Source organism: Prosopis cineraria, unplaced genomic scaffold (genome assembly GCF_029017545.1).
Source record: "Prosopis cineraria cultivar Desert tree isolate PC_DT_omini unplaced genomic scaffold, ASM2901754v1 PC14, whole genome shotgun sequence".
Taxonomy (NCBI): domain Eukaryota; kingdom Viridiplantae; phylum Streptophyta; class Magnoliopsida; order Fabales; family Fabaceae; genus Prosopis; species Prosopis cineraria.
This window is the reverse complement of record NW_026555345.1, coordinates 29,852,337-29,871,914: the sequence shown is the minus strand read 5'-3', so window position 1 is coordinate 29,871,914 and position 19,578 is coordinate 29,852,337. Positions and strand designations below refer to the sequence as shown.

Genomic DNA, 19,578 nt, shown 5'->3' with positions numbered 1-19,578 from the left:
TAAACTGGACTTCAAGGAAAAAGGCCCACGCCGCCTTTTATCAATTTGGAAGCCTTTTGAGCCCAGGCTCGCTCTTATTTACACTTTCACACTTTGTTTTTTTTCTGAAGCATTATGAGGCCCAACATCAAACAAAACAAAATTTTACTCTTGTTCTCTTTTATATCCCAAAAAAAAAAAATCTTGCTTGGCTATTTTCCTAATTAATGTAATATCAAAATGAGTAAGTTTTCATCTTTGAGACATTATTAAAAAGAAAGAAAAAAAATTGCCAATTGGCTCTGAACTATAAAAATAGGAAACTCACTCGATGTTTGGGATGGCTAGAAATAGAAATTTAACAATATCCCTTTAAAGTAGGAAACAACCCCAAAATATTACATTATCTGGAGATAGTGTTATATACTTAAAGTAATAAACATCAAAATTAGTTTAGTGAGAGCCTTTTTATTTTGATGTTATAAATAATAAAATTAAGAGAAGAGATCAACCTTGAAGGAGAGAATAAGAAAAATGAGAGCTTTTTTATTTCGTTATGTAGAATGTAACTGAGATACTTTTTATGTATAGGAAAAGATATACAATTCAAATATCACAAAGAATTTACAAATGAATGATAATTGTATGTGCATTATAGAATAATGAAGATATTAAAATATAAGCATAAATGTATAAAACTTTCATAAATTTTGAAATAATTATATATGGCCCCTCACATTTAAACATTAAAAATTAACTCTCTTAACCTTTAATTCTGTTTGTTTGAAGCCCCTTATAGTTGATTAACTCTATTATATTATTAATATAATTTTTAATGTCAAATTAATGAAATGCATATGGTACAAAACACGAGAAAAAATATTTTTATTAATTTTTAACACAATTTAAGAAAGAACAAAACTATAAATTTTACTTTTAACATACGTGGCAATGCTCTCTCTTTTTGGATGTTGTTTTCATTATTTATTGTTAACACAATTTGTGAGAAAAATTATAATTTTATTATTATTTATCAATTAAAAAAGCCTTTTATATGAAACATGTAATAACCTAAAAAAATTTTCAAAATTGGGATAAATAATAAGATAAATTTATTGTAAATTTATTGTATTTTTATTAATTGTTTGAAGAAAAATAACAAGAAGTTTTAGTAACTTAGTGGAATTTCTCTCAGTTCTTGCTTATCGGATCTGGTGTTCAAATCTTAGTTTTGCTTAGAGAAATATTTATTTTCATTTTGGTCTTTTAAATGAAAATTACTATTGTACCCTTAAAAAAAAGAGTGAAAGAAGTTAGAAATTCATCATTGATCCCCGTCTTCTTCCTCCTCTATTGCAACTAACGCCAGCAATCGTCACTACCTTCTTCCTTCTAGCCTTGGCTTAAGTTTAGACTGTGTGAGTGCAAGAGAAATCTATTGCTCAAAAGCTTCGAATCCTCAATCCAACCACCTTCATCCTCTGCCATTCATCCATCACGTCATTAACTAAAACAGGAGCTCTGCTCACCACTATTGTGACATTTGTCGAGACCCCCCATTCTCCCATGCTCTATGCTTGCCATGAACCACCGTGTTGAGGCATGAATCACGAGTCCTTCCCTTCCCTATGTAGCCATGAGCTTTATCTTCTTCATCTCTGCTCCATGCTCACAGTGAACTGCCACTATGAAGCATGAATACTTTAAAAAAATAAATGTATCCGTATTCGATACGATATTTATAGGATACTTTTGCATACGTATCTCATATTCTAACATTTATAATATGATTTTTTTCTAATAAATTCTTATTATATCATTTAAAAACTTGAAAAAGCACCTAATATTTTGGTGGATTCTATAAATATCCTTATATTACTTTAGAAATTATTGTTTAAAAAATCAAAATACCTACACCTATATTATAAAATGTTAAAATATATATTATAAATATCTCCATACCTGTATCCTAAAATTTTAAAAATTTGTCATATAATTATATCATGCCGTATCATATCAGATACTCGTACTCATAGCTATGCAACCTAAAACTACCATTGTAGAGTGTGGGATTCGAACATTCCTCTCTTCCTACTTCTTTTCTTGTTGATGTTGTGAAGTTGCAAATTCTCCTCTTGTGTGTGTTGAAATGGTTGAGATGGTGAATGTTCTTTGTTTTTTTTTGCCATGAATAATGGTAGGTGGGGATTTAATTTTTCTTGAGTTTAAAAATTTATTTATGTCGAAGGAATGATATTGAGAAGTTCGATTAATTCTAGAATTGATGTTGGATAACTTATGGAAAATGGTTAGTATGAGATTGGGATAGAAGAACCGATACCTGAAACTTGAAAATTGGTGTCTATAACTATAAGGTACCTGTTAAAATGCTTGTTAAAGGGAGTGCCCGATTGAGTGTTTCCTAAAATCTCATTAAATGAAAGACATAATTGGTTTGGATGTTATTATCTGTGAATTGAGCTTAGTATTGTGTAGAAATTTGATTATAAGATAATTTATAGCTAGTTAAGTTTTTTGGAACTATTCAATTGAGAAATTATTGGGTAAGGAATTTGAATGTTAAAAGCTTTGTTGTTGGGTTTGAAAATGATGTATGTTTGGTGTTTTGATAAAAAGACTAAAAGATATTGTATTTTAATGGAGTATTTATTTATGACTTTTAAGAGACTCTTACATGTAAAGTTTTTTTTTTTAAATTTTAAATTTATTATGGCTAAATTTTGGTAGTGATAATGTTGGAAAGGAATTATTGAATTTGTTGAAACTCTATTAAATTCTTAATAAAATTTATAGTGTGTTTCAAAGAGGAGAAATTTAATTGAAGTCAAGAGGTGAATTTTGAACTTTGAAAATTTTAAGTAAGTAAATAATGTTTCAACTAATTTATCAATAAATTATTTTACTAAAATGTTATGTTTTTATATAGATTATTTTAATAATAATTATGTTGAGTATTGAATACTTTGTTAAATAAATTAATTCATTTGAAGTTATAAGATGATGGTGGAGAACAATTACATCACAGCATATGAATGTTTTGCTCCTCATGAGATATACTTTCAAGGTTGATAAAAATTATTTTCACAAGCTTTGGTAATTTTTTATAATTCAATAAATGTAAGTAAGGACATTAATTATAAAATTTTATTTTGTTAAACATTACATTAATGCTTGAAGAGATATGAGAATGAAAGCTATATATTTTAATAGTAATTATTTTCTCTCATGTTTAAAAATGTATTTGGAGGGAATTTTATACAGAACATTGATTGTCAACAGCAATTCCATTAGCCTTGGTGCACTATAGTCAATACCTAGCTAGTTTAATTTTCGTAAACTTTATTCTCATATTTATTATTTGCAAGTCTAATACTTGTGTTTGTTCTCATAGCTTTGAGCTGCATTTAGTTAGTATTATTTTCATAAATTATGTATTCACGTTTGTTTTCATAGCTTAAGCTACATTTGATTATTTGCTCTCATGAATCACATGTCTATGTTTGTTTTCATAATGTAAACCGTGTTTGATTATTTACTTTTGTGGATCATGTGTTTGCATTTATTAATTGTTCTAATAACTTCACCAAAATGTGAGTTTTGATTATTTGATGATTTTATACTCCATTGGTTTTAATTAGTGATATCACCGTATTTATTTATTTTATTTATTTTGTTTTTTTTAAATCAAGTGATAATAATATTTTATATAATAATTCAATCGTTTAGATTTTATTTAAGGATATATAAAGCCTCTTAATTTCAAAGTTTATTAAATATTTTATATGAAAATTATTGTCTCTTTAGTTTATACAATCATTGCAATTTATTCCTTTTATTTTTTTCATCTATTTATTATCGAGACGTTATTTACTAAAAAAAATTATTTTGATTTTAAATATTTTAGCTAATGCTGAACCTCTTGATGATAACTGAGGGCTTATTGTTAAGCTAGGCAAATAATTATTTTGATAACAATCCCTTTGATTTAATAATCAAATTTATACATTATATCATGAAAAATTAGTTAGGTGCTCTACATAAATTATATTTAAAATTCTTATTTTGTTACTCTATTTAATGGCTAGATAGAGCTGAACTCTTAGTTTTTGTAATTTTTTAATTGAAAAATTGTATCATAGAATTTTTAAGAGATTTTATTTACATAAGAGGTTTTGTAGAAATTTCTATAAAAAATTTGGAAATTATTTTGTTAATATAAAAGAGTTGCATTGATTTCTATCCCTATGTTAAATGAATGTTAAGATATTAATTTAGATTTTTTTTTAATCAAAACTTAAGAGATATGTGTCTGTACACAAATTTTATGCCAATCACATTATACTTCGGGACGTGACGAAACAGATGAAAAGAAAATATCTAAAGCTATTATTGATAAAAATTATATAAATAAAAAATTTATTATTTAACACAAGAAAACTATGAATTATTAATAACAAAAAGGTATGGATAAAACTAATACAAAAATACATATTTATAAAATAATATAATTTTTATACATGTATTATTTGTTTACATAAAATGCCACATAAGCTTTTATGTGGCTTTTTTTAGTTTAACACTACAAGCTCTATTAATAATATAACAAAGTAATTAAGAGTAGTTGGTTTTGGAAAATAAAATTAAAGGTTATGAGAGTTAACTTTAAATATTTAAAGGTGAAGAGAGTTATATACAATTATTTTAAAATTTAAAAAGTTTTATTTATTTTGGCCTAAAGTATATGATTAGATAATCGACATGCACGATATATTAATTTAATATCCATGACGAAACTAAAATAAAATCTTCCGATAATGCATGGCTGAGAAAGGCATAATTTGAGGAGCAAGTTTGGGCTCCATAAATTATAAGACATGTATAGGTTCTCCACAATAACGCTGAACAATTATTTGGATTCGTTCATTTAAGATTAAAAAAATAAATAAATTTTAAACAGTTTAAGGATTTTATATTAAAAAAAGACTTATTTTGTAGAATTTTTATTAAAAAACATATATTATTTTATGTTTGGTTAAAATAATAATAAATAATTATTACTTAATTGATTTTTAAATTTTATAGTTTTTTCTTAGATATTTGCTTTATAAAAATAATATATTATTTAATTATTTTTAAAATTTTATGATATGTTCATGTATTCACATTTTCATGGCATCTTCCCCTATTTATTACATCAGATTATCTTCAAAAAAATTTAAAATAATTTTTCAAAATAATCAAAAATATTTTTTAGATTCAGATTATTTTTAAAAATTTAAACAAACACAATAAAATTTCATAAAATATATTTTTAAAAAATAAGTAATTTTTTCATATAAAATGGATGAAATAAACGTGCCATTTATTTCCTTCAACTTCATGAAATCAGTACCAACATAGCAACATGTTTGTTTTAAGGGTTAAAATACATTTTTACCCCTAAACTTTTTTTTCAAAAAATATTAAGCACTTTATATTAATAAGTGAGATATTTTTTTAAAAAATATTTTTTTAATAAGCAAAAAATATTTTTTATTAATCAGCTATTAATTTTGCTATTTTTTGTTGATGTGGCATATTCATGGGGCCTATGTATAATGACAAATAAGTCTTTGACTGCGTCCTTTAATGTTAATTTGTTCTTGTACTATTTTTTAGGAGCACTGAGCATCTTAAAATTTTTTTCTAGGAGTGTTAGTTATTCTAAATTCTTGTCAAAATAAAATAAAATAAATATTACTAAATGTTAAATGTTTTAATATTTAATAATTTAAATATTATTATTTATAAATATTCATCACAAATTTTTAATTTTTTAAATAATTTATAAATATTCTTTGAGATAGTGCTCATATCATTGTATCTTTTGTATGAGCAAAAATTTACTTATATTTTTAATATTAATTAAATTTTTTAAATTCTTAGGCCCTTCTCTGTAATGTTTTTTAGTTAACCAATAATAAAAATATTATACCATTCAAATGTAATACTATCTATACTCTGTAGCGTTAGGAATAAATTTAAAAACACACATAATATATCAGGACCAATAATATGCCAGCAAAAATATTTATTTGAAAGAGATAACCTATCCCATTAACATGTTACAAAAAATGTTACTTAATAAGAAAATAATGGAAAGATGAGGAGAAAAAAGTCCATCCATTGATTTAGAGGTTCATTCCTTTCAAGTTTAATACAAAATTATAAAATATTAAAAATATTAAAATGTTAAATTGGATAGTGTAATATTTTGAAGGAAGCCTGTTAATTGATAAAAAAATTATAAAGAATGACATAAAAATTTAAAGAACTCAATCAATATTAAAAATATTATATATATATATATATATATATTATAAGTCATTTATAAATTTATGAAAAATTAGTTTGAATCGTTAACATTTAAAAAATAATTCATAAATTATGAATGAGTATTTATAAATAATAATAATATTTAAACTATTAAATGTTATTATTTACAAATATTTTAATAATATTTATTAAATTTTATTTTAAAATAATTTTAGGGTACTTAACACTCATAAAAAAAGAGTTTATAGGCAAATTAGTACCATAAGATATAGTCAAAGTCTTACTTATTATTGTGTGTGGGTCCCACACAGATGCCATATTAGTAGAAAATAAAAAAATTAATGGCTAATTAATAGAAATGGTTTTTTGCTCTTCAGAAAAATAATTCAAGGATAAAATTGACTCACTTATCAATATAAAGTGTCTAGAGCTTCTAAAAAAAAACTCAAAAGTAAAAATACACCTTAACCTTTATTTTCATTCTAAGTGACATTTTTAGATTTAGTTTACAAGGCTTGATTAAAATTCTTAACAAAAATTTTATCAAGAAAAAATTATATCTAAGGACCTCTTAAAAAACTTATTTGTAAATGAAGACTAATAACAAGTTTTATTTTAAAAAAATAAGTTAATATTTCTCTTTTAACAACAATTTCTGTGAATTAATTTCTTGAGTAGTTAGATGTGATTCTGCCTTTTATCAATATATACCCATCAATAGACTTAAGTCCATTGACTCAACTTTTAAATCTAAAAAAGGGAGACTTTATGAAAGTAAAAAGTTGCTTGGATGTAAAAAAATAAGATGAAATTGCGTTTTCAAATGTGCTGCGGAGAAGTCGTCGAATGTGGATTTGTAAATGTAATTCCTTTTTTTTTTTTATTTTACCATACTACTCCTGATTTATAAAAGCGAAATTGCACGCGAGTTTTTGACTAATCCCATGTATGGACTGTCGAAATTTCAACTTTTTTTAAGAATCAAGAAAAATTAAATACCAACCTAAATAAAAATCAAGAAAATTTTGTTTAAGTTTCCAGGACATGGCCTACACTCTAAGATGCCCAGCATGTTCGAAACAGAAAGAGGGAACGACGGGAGGATCTAAAAAAATTAAATAAATGACAGTGTGATTTAAAATTGAGTTATAATTAAATTAAAACAATTGATGAGTAAATAACCCAATGTTCCGATATATATATATATATATATTTTACTGTGACCACATAAAAGATTATTGATTTTAGGTTTAAATTTTTGTTAAAAGAAGTGTTTATATTTAATGTACGACTATACTTTAAACAGGATTATTTTTAATGAAAGAATATTTAAAAGTAATAAAAAAGATTGTTAATTCAATTGAACATAATCAAAGATGTTGACATAAGATATCAAGAGAACACTTGTGTGTTTGATTTTAGGTTGCCAAAAGTCAGTTTGATAAAAGTTCATTTGATAAAAATCAGTTTAGTAAAAATTAATTGTTGTAACAAAATTTATATTTAAATATATTTTTTTAAAAATCAATTTGACAAACTAAAAGTTATTTGAATTAATAAAAATTTATGCTTTTGAACTACACTTTTGAATATACAGTGACCAAAAAAGACATTCATTTATAATAATTGATAATTTTTGTTATATAACTATAATATATTAAAAATGTTTAAAAAAATCAAAAATTTAAAATAACATAAAATTTAATATGTTAAATAATAAGAATAAAAAATATATAATTTAATACTGGAAAAAATTAAAACATAATAAGAGTATTATGATCATTTATAAAAATAGGTATAATTTAACTCCCATCTACAATTTCATCCACCAAAAAACTAGAGTTAATAAATTCACATTTTAACCCCATCTTAACCTATATTTATAATAAGTGTGTGTTTGGTTATTTATACATGTAATTTGTCAAAAAATTACTTACAATTTTTTTATATAAAAATTAGGAGTAGCATGGTCATATCATAAATTAATAGATTACATTTGAAAATCACATATCAAAAGCTCGGGGAAATCAAGCTAAACAAATCTACATTCAATCACTTTCTTAGAATACATTTATAAAAGCATCTTCATCACATTTTTTATATTTAAATAACTTTTAATTTTTAAAAAACATTTTTTAAAAGTGAAGTCATCAAACGCGAACTCCACCTTTTGTTATGTCTTGTGTGCCTTAATTCAACTATTCATGTGACTAGTGAAATGTTCAAATGCATCTTCATGAAAATTGCCATTTACTTCACCCGTTTCATTTATTCCTTAAAATATGAATTTTTGAACATTGATAAAATATTAATACTGCACTAACCGGGAAGAGAAGCAATTTTTCCATAAATTTCGCGTGTTATATGGAGATTGATGGCTTCCACAGAATTAAAAATTAGGAAACATACATTTAAATTACATTAAAAAAAAGAAAGTTAAGAAAATTATGCATCACTCGCTTCAGGAATCTAGGATCCCGATCCCTGGGGAGCTGGAACGGCAGCTCTCCGATGCCCAGCAAACGAGACGCGCCACGACGAGAGATGATGGCAAATCCCATAACAAGTCGCAAATACATATTTGCTCCCCCCCAAAAAAAAAAAAAAAAATGTCGCAAGCACATGAAGATGACGACGAAAATCGTTATCTGTCGCCACCACCACGAGCTCCCCCAACCCTTCCACGCCTGCCACGTGTCTCCCAAGTTCTCCATTGCTCGTGGATAGCCCCATCCATCTCTTTCGTCCTCCCTTATGTTATCTTTGTACCTTGATTCGAGCGCCACTTGGTGGGCTCATTCAAATACCAACTCTCTGCACTCAAAATTCAAAAACGTGCTCGCTTTCCGTTTCTTCAGGGCGAAGCCGAGTTCGAAGTGGTTCTGAGTCCAAGAAATAATGGATCACAGCGCCGATGCCCAGCGCACGGACTTGATGACCATTACGCGGTTCGTGCTTAACGAGCAGTCCAAGCATCATGAATCTCGCGGCGATTTCACCATCTTGCTCAATCACATTGTCTTGGGCTGCAAGTTTGTCTGCTCTGCAGTTAGCAAGGTCTCTTCGTCTCTGTTAACCCTTTTGTTTTGGAATTGCTCGCATTTGCGCAGACTTGTGAATTTTATTGTCTGTCTTACCGAAATATGGGCTTTCCCAGTTTGCCTGAAACTAGACTGTTGAACTTATGCGTTTGAGAATCGTAGTTATATGGTTGGATCTCAAACTAAAAAAGGTTAATTGAGTTCTATAACGATCATTTAGAATATTTTGCGAATCTTTTATGACACAATCAAATCAAATTTTGGAGTTCAAAAGTCGTACAACTTACAAAATAATTCAAAAGAGCCCGCCTTATTGTTACGAAGGCCATCTTTGCATGATTAAAACGTGACCGTGACTTCGGGTAATTAAAGGAAGCTTGCTGGTTATGAAACCGTAGTAACAAAATTTTAACTTTTAATCATACAGGCGGGTCTTGCAAAGCTCATAGGACTTGCTGGTGAGACCAATGTTCAGGCAAGTGCTTGATAATTCTGGTAGCCTCATAAATCTTTATTTAACAATCTCCTTTCAGCGCGTGAACGGTCTAAAAATGTGTTTCTTATTATATTTTGAAACGTCTTGTCTCATGTTTTCTTGGAATTCGTTTTTATAGTGTGTTTGCTTTTCGTTTTGGAGTACAGGGTGAAGAACAAAAGAAATTGGATGTTCTTTCCAATGAAGTCTTCATGAAGGCTCTGATAAGCAGTGGGCGAACAGTAAGTCATAATGTCGTTTCCAGAGTCACTAACCTGAGCTTTATTGGCTTCTGCTGATGGGTAAAATCTTTTTTCAGCGCATCCTTGTCTCAGAAGAAGATGAGGAAGCAACATTTGTGGAACCCTCTAAACGTGGAAAGTAATTACTGCGCTCTGTTTCTTTGTAGATTTGTTTGTTCCCTACACAATTGATACGTATGCTTGGTTTCTTGAGGCTGATGAATGTTGAGCTATGGATTTTTCTGATGATGCAGGTATTGTGTTGTTTTTGATCCACTGGACGGTTCCTCTAACATTGATTGTGGTGTTTCCATCGGCACAGTATTGTCCCACCTCCATTTTTGCATTCTTATTAAAGTCCTCTTCCTCCTGACTTTAGCATAGACTACAGAGGAATTACTATACCAGAATAACTGCAAATTGCGGTATTCAATTGAATATGTTGTTTTTCATCTAGATTTTTGGGATCTATATGGTGAAAGATGATCACGAACCCACCATAGAAGATGTCATGCAACCAGGGAAGAACATGTTGGCAGCTGGTTACTGCATGTACGGGAGCTCTTGCACGGTATAATAAATCGTTATATTTCTTTTTTCCTTTTCTTAAATACCTTGTTTCTGTTTGGTGCGCCTATTTCTTTCTTTTTCTCTTCTTTTAAATTCTCTTTTACACGGTCTGTCCCGATTTCTGATCAATATAACTAATAATGTTAATAAATAACAGTTTTTTTTTTTTTTCATGTTCTTTTCGTATGATCAGCTGTCTGAGTTTCTTTTGCATTTTCCTTGATTTATTTATTTTGTGTGCACATCTATGCATTGAGAAGTTATGATTTATTTCTGCTTGCGTTCTAGAATTTAAACGCCCCCATTGTTACATTATCATTCGGTCTAATAACTTTGCAGCTTGTGTTAAGCACTGGAACTGGTGTTAATGGATTCACCCTTGATCCATCTCTTGGGGAGTTCATTCTTACTCACCCTGACATTAAGGTATTCCTTACATCTCTGCCTACTCATGGATCCCTCTTCATTAACATCGAAGTACCCCTCCTCCCAATACTTGTATTTCTGCTCAGCTCTTATCAAAGCAATGATTTCCTAAACTTCACATTGTTTAAACTGAAATCTGATTCAATTTATTTTCACCCTCGTCAGATGACATCTCAGCCACATACTTTCTCTGAACTAATTGTTTAATTTTATTTTTTTTTTAACAGGTTTTTTCCAGGAATGTTCTCTATCTTGGAATACTTGAATAATCTTTTCGCTAAAAGGGTTTCCAAGTTAATTCCATGAAACTAAGAATCATTCGAGATCGTATAATCAAAAAATATTCTCAAATAACCTCGACTTTTCATGACCAAGGCATTTCTCTCTTCTCTAAAGTAATATTTGCTTAGCTTTGAAGGAGAACTTATTTATCAGTCTCGGATACAGCATAGGCAGATATACGGATTTTTGGCATATTTAAAGATCGTATCATTTGTTTCATGTGATCTCCCTGCAGATCCCAAAAAAAGGCAAGATCTATTCAGTGAATGAGGGAAATGCTAAAAACTGGGATGGTCCTACTGCCAAGTAAGTATGAAAATCTTGTATATTTGCAGGCACCATGGTGTGACTTCCTATAATCTTTTGTTTCCTTTCCTCTTTCCAGGTACGTGGAGAAATGCAAGTTTCCAAAAGACGGTTCGTCTCCAAAGTCTCTAAGATATATTGGGAGGTAATGCACGTTCTCGACCCCTGCTTTACTTCTCACCTCTGGTTTACAAGTCATATGCACGCCAGGCGTTAGTTATTAGAGAATTTAGTTGTGTCCTCCGACTCTCAGAGAACTGTATCTTTCCTTCCATACAACTAATTTGTTGCATTATTTTTCTGACTAAAATCCAGGCAGCAACATAATGTTACTGTGCGGTCAAGGACATACTTTTTTCCATGGTATTGAAAAACGGACCGGACCGGTGACCCGGTCCCCTGTCCGGTCTGGGTTTACTCTTAACCCGGTGAGGGAGTGAATCGGTGTAACCTGCTCAACCTGGGTTCAACCCGATATAACCCGGTGGGTTGACTAGGTTAACTGGGTTATTATTTTTTCAGACTTTTACCCCCAAAACGACGTCATTTTTGATTTTTTTTTCATTTTTAATTTTTCAGAGCTCTGAATTCGGAAATAAGATAAAAAAAGTGGAATTGAAGTCAAAAAATGAAAAATTAGAGACAGAGCATGCTAAGTTCAAAAATATAGTATTTTATTATTGTTAGACTTTTGAGTGGTTGGATTTGGTTGAATGTTTTTATAATTAATGTCTTTTTATTTAAATTGTATTGTTTTAATCATGACCGGTTTGCCACCGGTTCAACCCAGATTGAACCACTAACTCGTGACCCAGTGTCATGACCGGTTTAATGACCAGTCCGGTTTTATGTACCTTGCTTTTTTCAATGAAATAACGACAGCTAGTGTATACCAATGATATTTTTCCCAGATAACTTTTTATCCATGACGAAGAAAGCTATCGCCATTCAGTGTGAACAGTTTATTGCTGCGTTCCATATTTTAGCAGGTTTTTAAATTGTGACCTTTTTGGCTGCGTGTATTTTATGAAAATTGCCAGCATGGTAGCTGATGTTCATCGTACATTGCTTTATGGAGGGATCTTTTTGTACCCTGCTGATAAAAAGAGTCCAAACGGGAAACTCCGGTGCGTTGTATTTAAGTTAGACGTAATTTTTTGTGATGTGTGAACTCTGAACTCATGGAGATGGATGACTTTTTTATTTAACTTGTTTGGTGTAGCGTTCTCTATGAAGTCTTCCCAATGTCATTCTTGATGGAACAAGCAGGAGGCCAGGCTATCACCGGCAAGATGCGGGTAATTTACTACCTTGTTTCCTCTCTAGTCTTGCAGAAGAGGCTTTTCATAGGTCTAATTTATAGAACATACATTTTTTCTTAGTAATCAATTTCTAACACCTTACTCACGAACCACACTTAAGAATAACTGAGAGCTTTATTGTAAAATACAATTTTCATGCGGTGGGAACTTTCTTGTGTGCACTATGGAAGCATACGTGTTGGTGCTGGCCACAACAATCATTGCGGCTTTATTTTCATTGATGACTCCTATTGATTTGTAAATGTGATGCTGTTAATAATGCATTAAACACTATTTACTAGAGAAATATGAACAAGAAGTACATTTGATGTGCCTCTATGTTTCTTCATGACTGGGTTAATCAAATTGAGATTTTTTTGGTTTTGAGCTATCAACCGCCGCCACCTCATGTCCCCTTGCAATGCCCTTTACGTAAGTTGAAGAATACATTTGTCTGCAAGTCTTTTATACCCGCAAGAGCAGCTTCTTTTTTTGGGTATCCTAGCAGGAGTAATTTTGCTACAATAGTTTTGTATCAGCAAGCTATTCTTATCCGCTCTACTGATATTCTCAACAAATTAAAATCACTATAGCTGTATACTTGTGGTTAACTGATGTAACTGGCGACAGGCACTTGACTTGGTACCAAAGAAGTTGCATGAGCGGTCTCCCATATTCCTTGGTAGCTCTGATGATGTTGAGGAAATCAAAGCACTTTATGCTGCTGAGGCTGAGGGTAAATAGTAGTGTGAACCCAGGAAAGCATCCGACTGTCTTCCACAAGTTGCATCTACTTTCCCTGTTAGAATATTATATCTGGTCTGATCGTGTAAATCTTGGTGTAAGTTTCTTATGTAACGGGGAGAAGGATAATCCCATTCCTTTTCAAGGGTTGTATACCAAATCAAGGCCACACTTTGGAAGTATCAAATTCTCAATGCAAATCATTTTGCTTGTCGTAAATTTTTGATTGTTTAGTTGGTTTTTGATAACTTATGCATAATATTCAGACATGTATCATGTTATTGACTAAACTAGCTTCAATCCCACGGTTAAGCAAATTCAATAAGATACAGATTCAAGTAATGAAATATAGTTCAAAAAATTATAACTGCAATGTGTAGTACCTAGTCAAAAGGTAATGTATGATAAGGAAGGCAAGCATTGGTTAACGAAAAGTTAATTAAATATTCAGCAACAAAGTTACAATAACTTATATGTAAACAGAACAGAATGGATGGCTTACCCTGACTGGATATATAGACCTGTTTGCATTAACATGCAAGAACCAAATGTGATTTGTGGATACGTTGCATTAAATTGAACCTGTCTGATAAGTTTTTGTGTATATAATTTGCGGATGCAAATGTGGTTTTCTTTAAAACATATGCCGGTACTTCGTGAAATGCCACTACATACAGCGTTCATTCACTGCTCATAAAACCTGAAAAAAATCATGAATAAAAAAAAATCATGACCATACATGGTTGCCACTACGCTTAAAGCTTAATGACCATCAGTTCTCCCATATCCATCGTCAACTCACGCAAGATAGTCTTCGCAACATGTTACAAGCCATAAAGAAATGGTACCGCGTTAGGAATCTTGAGAGTCAATCGCAAGGGAAGCCAGCTCTACACGTCGCCAAAGAAGCTTGTTCATGTATATTTCATGATTCTCATGTTTAATAGAAATCAGTAACAAACCAGTACCGCAACTAATCTCATTATAAGCAGCAAGGCTTGTTTAACAAGTTACATAGCAGTGTCAAATGCTTAGAATGATTAAAGCTCATCAGTCCCCCATCATGCAGTCCTCAGTGGTGGGGAAACCAATATCACCCCATCTCCCCTAACAAACAGGAAAGGAACCGTTCGCTTGGTCGTCTGCAATTGGAAGAAAACAAAAATCACAAGAAAAGTACCAACAGCGTAAATTTATGACACATTCACTTTCAGTTGCCATGTTAAATAAGTGCAGGTAATGCTTGATGAAGATTGGGGATGATGTGAAATCCCCCCACTATGAATAAGACCTTAAACACGAATTCCCCAATGATGCTGCTTCCTAGCCAGAGCAAACTACCGTTTTGTTGAAACTTGAGAAATTCTAAAGTCTACCTGGTTACACCAAGCCAATAGGCATCACTATCGTGTGAAACCCCTCAAACAAGTCTACAAGTCTATTTCCCATTGGCTTGGGGGACATAAATTTGGCCTACGTCATAATTTCTCAGACAACAGCATTGGTAGCAAGCTAGAGTGTGGAGTGGCTAGCAGCAGAATAAGGCCGTGGCATTGCTAATTCCAAATGACATGCACCACTTACAGAGGCATAAAGCTCATACACTGAAACCACATGAGCCAGGCCTTCATCAACAGCTTTCTTTACTCACAACCAAACTTGGTTCAAACCAAATTCCTCACAATATGCCTTATATCTCTAAATGTCAAATGATAACTGGGAAAACTCACCCCTTAATCAATAAGTAAAACACGAGAACTACTTAATTATACGTAATCATGCATATCCATGCCACTGGCAGAGCTCATTATTTAAACAACATAAGTTTGAAAACAGAATTTCAATTACCATAGTTAAATCCTCCCCGCATTTTTTTTGTTCTTCCTTTTGGCTTTTAAAACCAAATAATACGCATTCTTTTAGGGAAGAGGAAGGGAATACAGATCAAGGCTTACCCTGACAATCTCTTCATATGTCTCATCATCAATTTCAACAGTAGTAACAACTTCTTCGACATCACCGAGAATCATATTTAGATGCTGATCATAAGCCTGTGCATTGGATACATATAAAAATAAAACAGGGTGTCAAGCCCAAGAAATAGAATCATCCAGATGGATGATGCCAATGATATTAGGCCAAAATAAACAGTAAAAAAAATGGATGAAATACAAGTAACATATCTCGTTCATTCAGACACATTCTAAAAACAATTACGACTAGGATCTAAGATGCAAGCAACAGACATTTTCTTTACACAAGCATTCTTAATATAAAACTAATCTACAACTCAACTTTGACAGGAAATTGGTTATTAAATATACGACTCTGTCAACCCTGGTGTCAGGGACAATTATTGGCTATATGGCAAGTAAACTCATGATTGCAAAAGAAATACAAGTGTTACCAATGTACAAAGTCTGAAATTGATCAAAACTAATGGTGGCATAACACTATTTCATTACCAAGCAGGCATAACCGAATTCAATTCTACTTAGGATTTACACACAGCATGTTCAGACCAAATAAAGAGCATAAATACAAAGACCAGACATTCAGCGTTTGATCAAGGTGACTAGATTAGTCGTTAGAATTACAAATTTCCAGTGCAATAGCAAATCGTAAACGTCGATGGGCAGAAGAATTAGGACTTTAAAAATTCAAAGATCAAGACATAACATACAATTTACTTCGCAGTACAACTCTGTCGTTTGAACAATTTTCATGCAATATATTCAGCATCTATCATCCCAACTTCTGCATTCCAAATTATAAGGAACTTATTCATAACCTATATATATTTATTTAATATTTCTTACAGACAAAACGGGAGAGGAAAATAAAAAATAAAAACCGCAAGTAACTCATATTTTCATTGTCATCAATCGAAACTTAAAAATTAAGTTCCGTAAAGGGAAAAAAAAAAAAAAAGGAGTCCTACAATTGAACGCTTAAAAGGCAATAACAACCCTAATCGTTAGGGAGGAGTCCAGTAAAGACAGAAAAAGCTCAACACCGCCGACGCTAGGCAGAGAATCAAGTGCAAGAACATAGGAAACTTAAACAAAAGAAGAAATGGTTCTCCGAAAGAGAAAGCGACAGGGAAAAGCAGGAGTACATGAAGCTTGCCGCGAAGCTCTCTGTCAGAACGAAGCTTGACGTAGATACGCTCGTCCAGGCTGAGCCTGATGAGATCCAATGGCTCCTTTACCGCGCTCTCTTCCTCTGTAGCCATTCTTCCTGAGTGAACCCCCTTGCCCTCTCACTCTCGCCCCCGCTCCCCCGCGTGTTTTCTGTTCTTGAGCAACTCTTTCGCCTGTTGTTAGATTGTGCGGGTGATTAAGCGGGCCCAAGGCCCATGCACTACTAGCCCGTGTAGGTATTTTCACCAACAGAATATCCTCAAAACGAATCGTTTACTCTTTCTCTACTCTTTTCACATCCATGTAATTCAACTTGCTCAATTTAAATCAGTCAGAATATGATGTGATTTTTAAATTTTTTTGGTGCAACTAAAAGATAAGAAACATGGATTTGGTGAATAATTAACAAAGGTTGGTTTCATAGCTCACGGAAATGATTTGATAGTGATATTTTATTTTGAAAAAATTAATACCCCAATATTTATAGTTTTTTCTAATTTTGAATCAAGGTCCTAAATTTTTATTTTTTTTTATTGCGTCCTTTAAGTTTTTTTTTTGTTTTGTTAGAATTGATAGTCTTTTATGTTTAAAATCGTTAAAAAAAGACTAACGTGTTAAGAAAATTGTTAATCACTAGATGGCACATAGTTGGTAAAACCTGCTAAGATGAATCTGATTAGGATGCACGTAGGAAATTAATGCCACCTCTAAAAAGAAATTATTTTGCTAAAGTCAAGCAAGTGGAGAAGGGGAACCTGAACGCAAAAAGTGAGAAGGGAGGGAGAAGAGATCATTGTCGTGAATTCCGAGAAAGGAAGATCGCTATCATGAACGTAGAGAAACTTGAGGACGGTGAAGATCAAATAAGCACAGCTTCTCTTTGTGAGCAAAGTGACGAGGTAAGAGAAACGAGAAGGTTGAGCTTAGTTCTTCGATTGAAGAGTGTTGGAAGATAATCCGAACTGAAGGGTATTAAAGAATCAACCTCTTCGATTAATGAATTTTATTGATTTTCTCATTTGAACCCCCCTTTTTTTTTTGTTTTATTAAAACCTCGGTCATGTCAAATTCTTCGTACAAAATTTCGTAGGAAGATACATGTTGCTCCCTAATTAACTTGTCCTAAATAGCTTGTCTTTTTCTCTCTTAATTCTTCCCGACAAAATCCTAGAACAAAAGGAGAGGGCGTACTGTCCGTCAATTTGTCTTTTAATTTTCCATGTGTGTTTCTAATCAAATTCACCTGGCCAAGTTTTACTAATCTAATGCCATCTCATCAATGATTGACGGTTTTGTTAATACTGGTAGTCCTTTTTTAACAGTTTTAAATATAAAGGATTAACGGACAACGGGAAAAACTTAAAGAACCAAATAAAAAAGGAAAAAAAAAAACTTAGAGACCTAATTCAAAGTTAGAAGAAACTATAAGGATTGAGGTATTAACTCTTCCTTCATATTTTTAAAAGGAAATATAAAAATGATTTTAAACTCTTAAAATTGGCAAAAATCATAACCAGAAATCATTTAAAAAAAAAAGGTTGCTCTAGGTGGTGATTGTTTATTTGAAATTTTTTTTTCACCTATGATCACCACTGCTTTGAAACCCGAACCAAACATCGAATCAGAAAGAGCAACGGGTCACAATTTTTATGGTTTAACCGATTAGACCGACGGTCGAACCGATGATATAAAAATTAAATAAAAAATATTTATATGTACAAATATATTATAAAACATTAATTTGTCGATGATGCTTAGATTCTCAACTCCAAAAGCTAGATACTTGGACCGTTAGACTTAGAGGCAAAGGCATGTCAATATAAGTTCGTGATCTCAAAGGAAAACACTAAAGTTGGAGGCACACCGTCATGTCATGATTCATAAGCTTTTGATCTCGATGCTAAAGGTTGGATTGCTAAAGTTGGAGGTAGGAGTTGGAGGAAAAGTTAAAGATTGAGCTTGGGCCATAGAGCATAAATTAGAGATTAAAGAAGAGAAAAAAAAAGAGAAAATTAGTGATTAGAAAAGAGAAGCTGTGAATCCAAGCGACTGAGCCTAAATTTTTTTGTTTTTGAATCGGGTTGACTCAAGTTGAACTGACTCCAATTTCTAGGTCCAAGCCAGTTCTTTCAAAATCGGTTGAGTCAATCTGGGTCAACTCAATTCAAATGTCAGATTGGTTCAACTAGTTGAACTAAACCATTTTGTTCAGTAGGTGACGATCGAACCATCCGATTTCAACAACACTAACAATCATTGATATTTCAAATTATGTCACGTCTCCACATCCGTATCATGTACCGATACTTGTGGATATTTTTTTGATACATATCCATAAAATATTAAAATATTTTTTAAAATAATTTAATTTTTGACATGCATATAATACTTCTAGATAGATACTTTAAAGCCAATGCTTCAAAAAAAATTTAAAAAATTAAATTTTATTAAAGATTGCAATACTAAACTTTTTATTACTTATTTTTTTATTTGCTTTTAAAGTCAAACATTAAATTTTTCTCAAAAAATTAAGCTTTAGAGGTAATAAAATAATAAAGGTTACATTATTCTTATTATAAAAATATGGTAACGTAATCTTACGATATATAAAGTTATAAATCCTAAGCAAATTGAAAGCGGAACCAGATACAAAAGCTATCGTTCTTTTCAGATGATAGTCAAAGAGGAGGAGATGCTAATACTATATCTACTAGTAGAGATAAGGTAGTAAAT

At 31.1% G+C, this 19,578-nt stretch overlaps 2 protein-coding genes across 2 annotated transcripts; one reads left to right on the top strand and one right to left on the bottom strand.

Moving 5' to 3' along the window:
* Positions 1-9,082: 9,082 nt before the first annotated feature.
* On the top strand, positions 9,083-13,921 carry LOC129292925 (fructose-1,6-bisphosphatase, cytosolic). Its single transcript, XM_054930633.1, has 12 exons — positions 9,083-9,372; positions 9,784-9,831; positions 9,999-10,073; positions 10,151-10,212; positions 10,328-10,394; positions 10,531-10,644; positions 10,983-11,069; positions 11,587-11,657; positions 11,737-11,802; positions 12,698-12,784; positions 12,880-12,955; positions 13,589-13,921. The coding sequence occupies exons 1-12, from the start codon at positions 9,214-9,216 to the stop codon at positions 13,700-13,702; spliced, it is 1,026 nt and encodes a 341-aa protein (XP_054786608.1). The 5' UTR covers positions 9,083-9,213; the 3' UTR covers positions 13,703-13,921.
* A 678-nt stretch (positions 13,922-14,599) lies between these two features.
* Positions 14,600-17,000, bottom strand: LOC129292927 (sm-like protein LSM3A). Its single transcript, XM_054930634.1, has 3 exons — positions 16,821-17,000; positions 15,658-15,753; positions 14,600-14,844 (listed from the first exon to the last, which is right to left on the bottom strand). Exons 1-3 carry the CDS (start codon positions 16,935-16,937, stop codon positions 14,764-14,766), a joined length of 294 nt encoding a protein of 97 aa, XP_054786609.1. The 5' UTR covers positions 16,938-17,000; the 3' UTR covers positions 14,600-14,763.
* Positions 17,001-19,578: the final 2,578 nt, after the last annotated feature.

Excerpts from the sequence above, each read along its gene's own strand:
- LOC129292925 (XM_054930633.1), top strand. The coding sequence starts at position 9,214 with ATGGATCACAGCGCCGATGCCCAGCGCACGGACTTGATGACCATTACG. Across the intron at positions 9,373-9,783 it reads TCTGCTCTGCAGTTAGCAAG|GCGGGTCTTGCAAAGCTCAT; the intron begins GTCTCTTCGTCT and ends TTAATCATACAG. Across the intron at positions 11,070-11,586 it reads TTACTCACCCTGACATTAAG|ATCCCAAAAAAAGGCAAGAT; the intron begins GTATTCCTTACA and ends ATCTCCCTGCAG.
- LOC129292927 (XM_054930634.1), bottom strand. The coding sequence starts at position 16,937 with ATGGCTACAGAGGAAGAGAGCGCGGTAAAGGAGCCATTGGATCTCATC. Across the intron at positions 15,754-16,820 it reads AGCTTCGCGGCAAGCTTCAT|GCTTATGATCAGCATCTAAA; the intron begins GTACTCCTGCTT and ends TCCAATGCACAG. Across the intron at positions 14,845-15,657 it reads CATATGAAGAGATTGTCAGG|ACGACCAAGCGAACGGTTCC; the intron begins GTAAGCCTTGAT and ends TTCCAATTGCAG.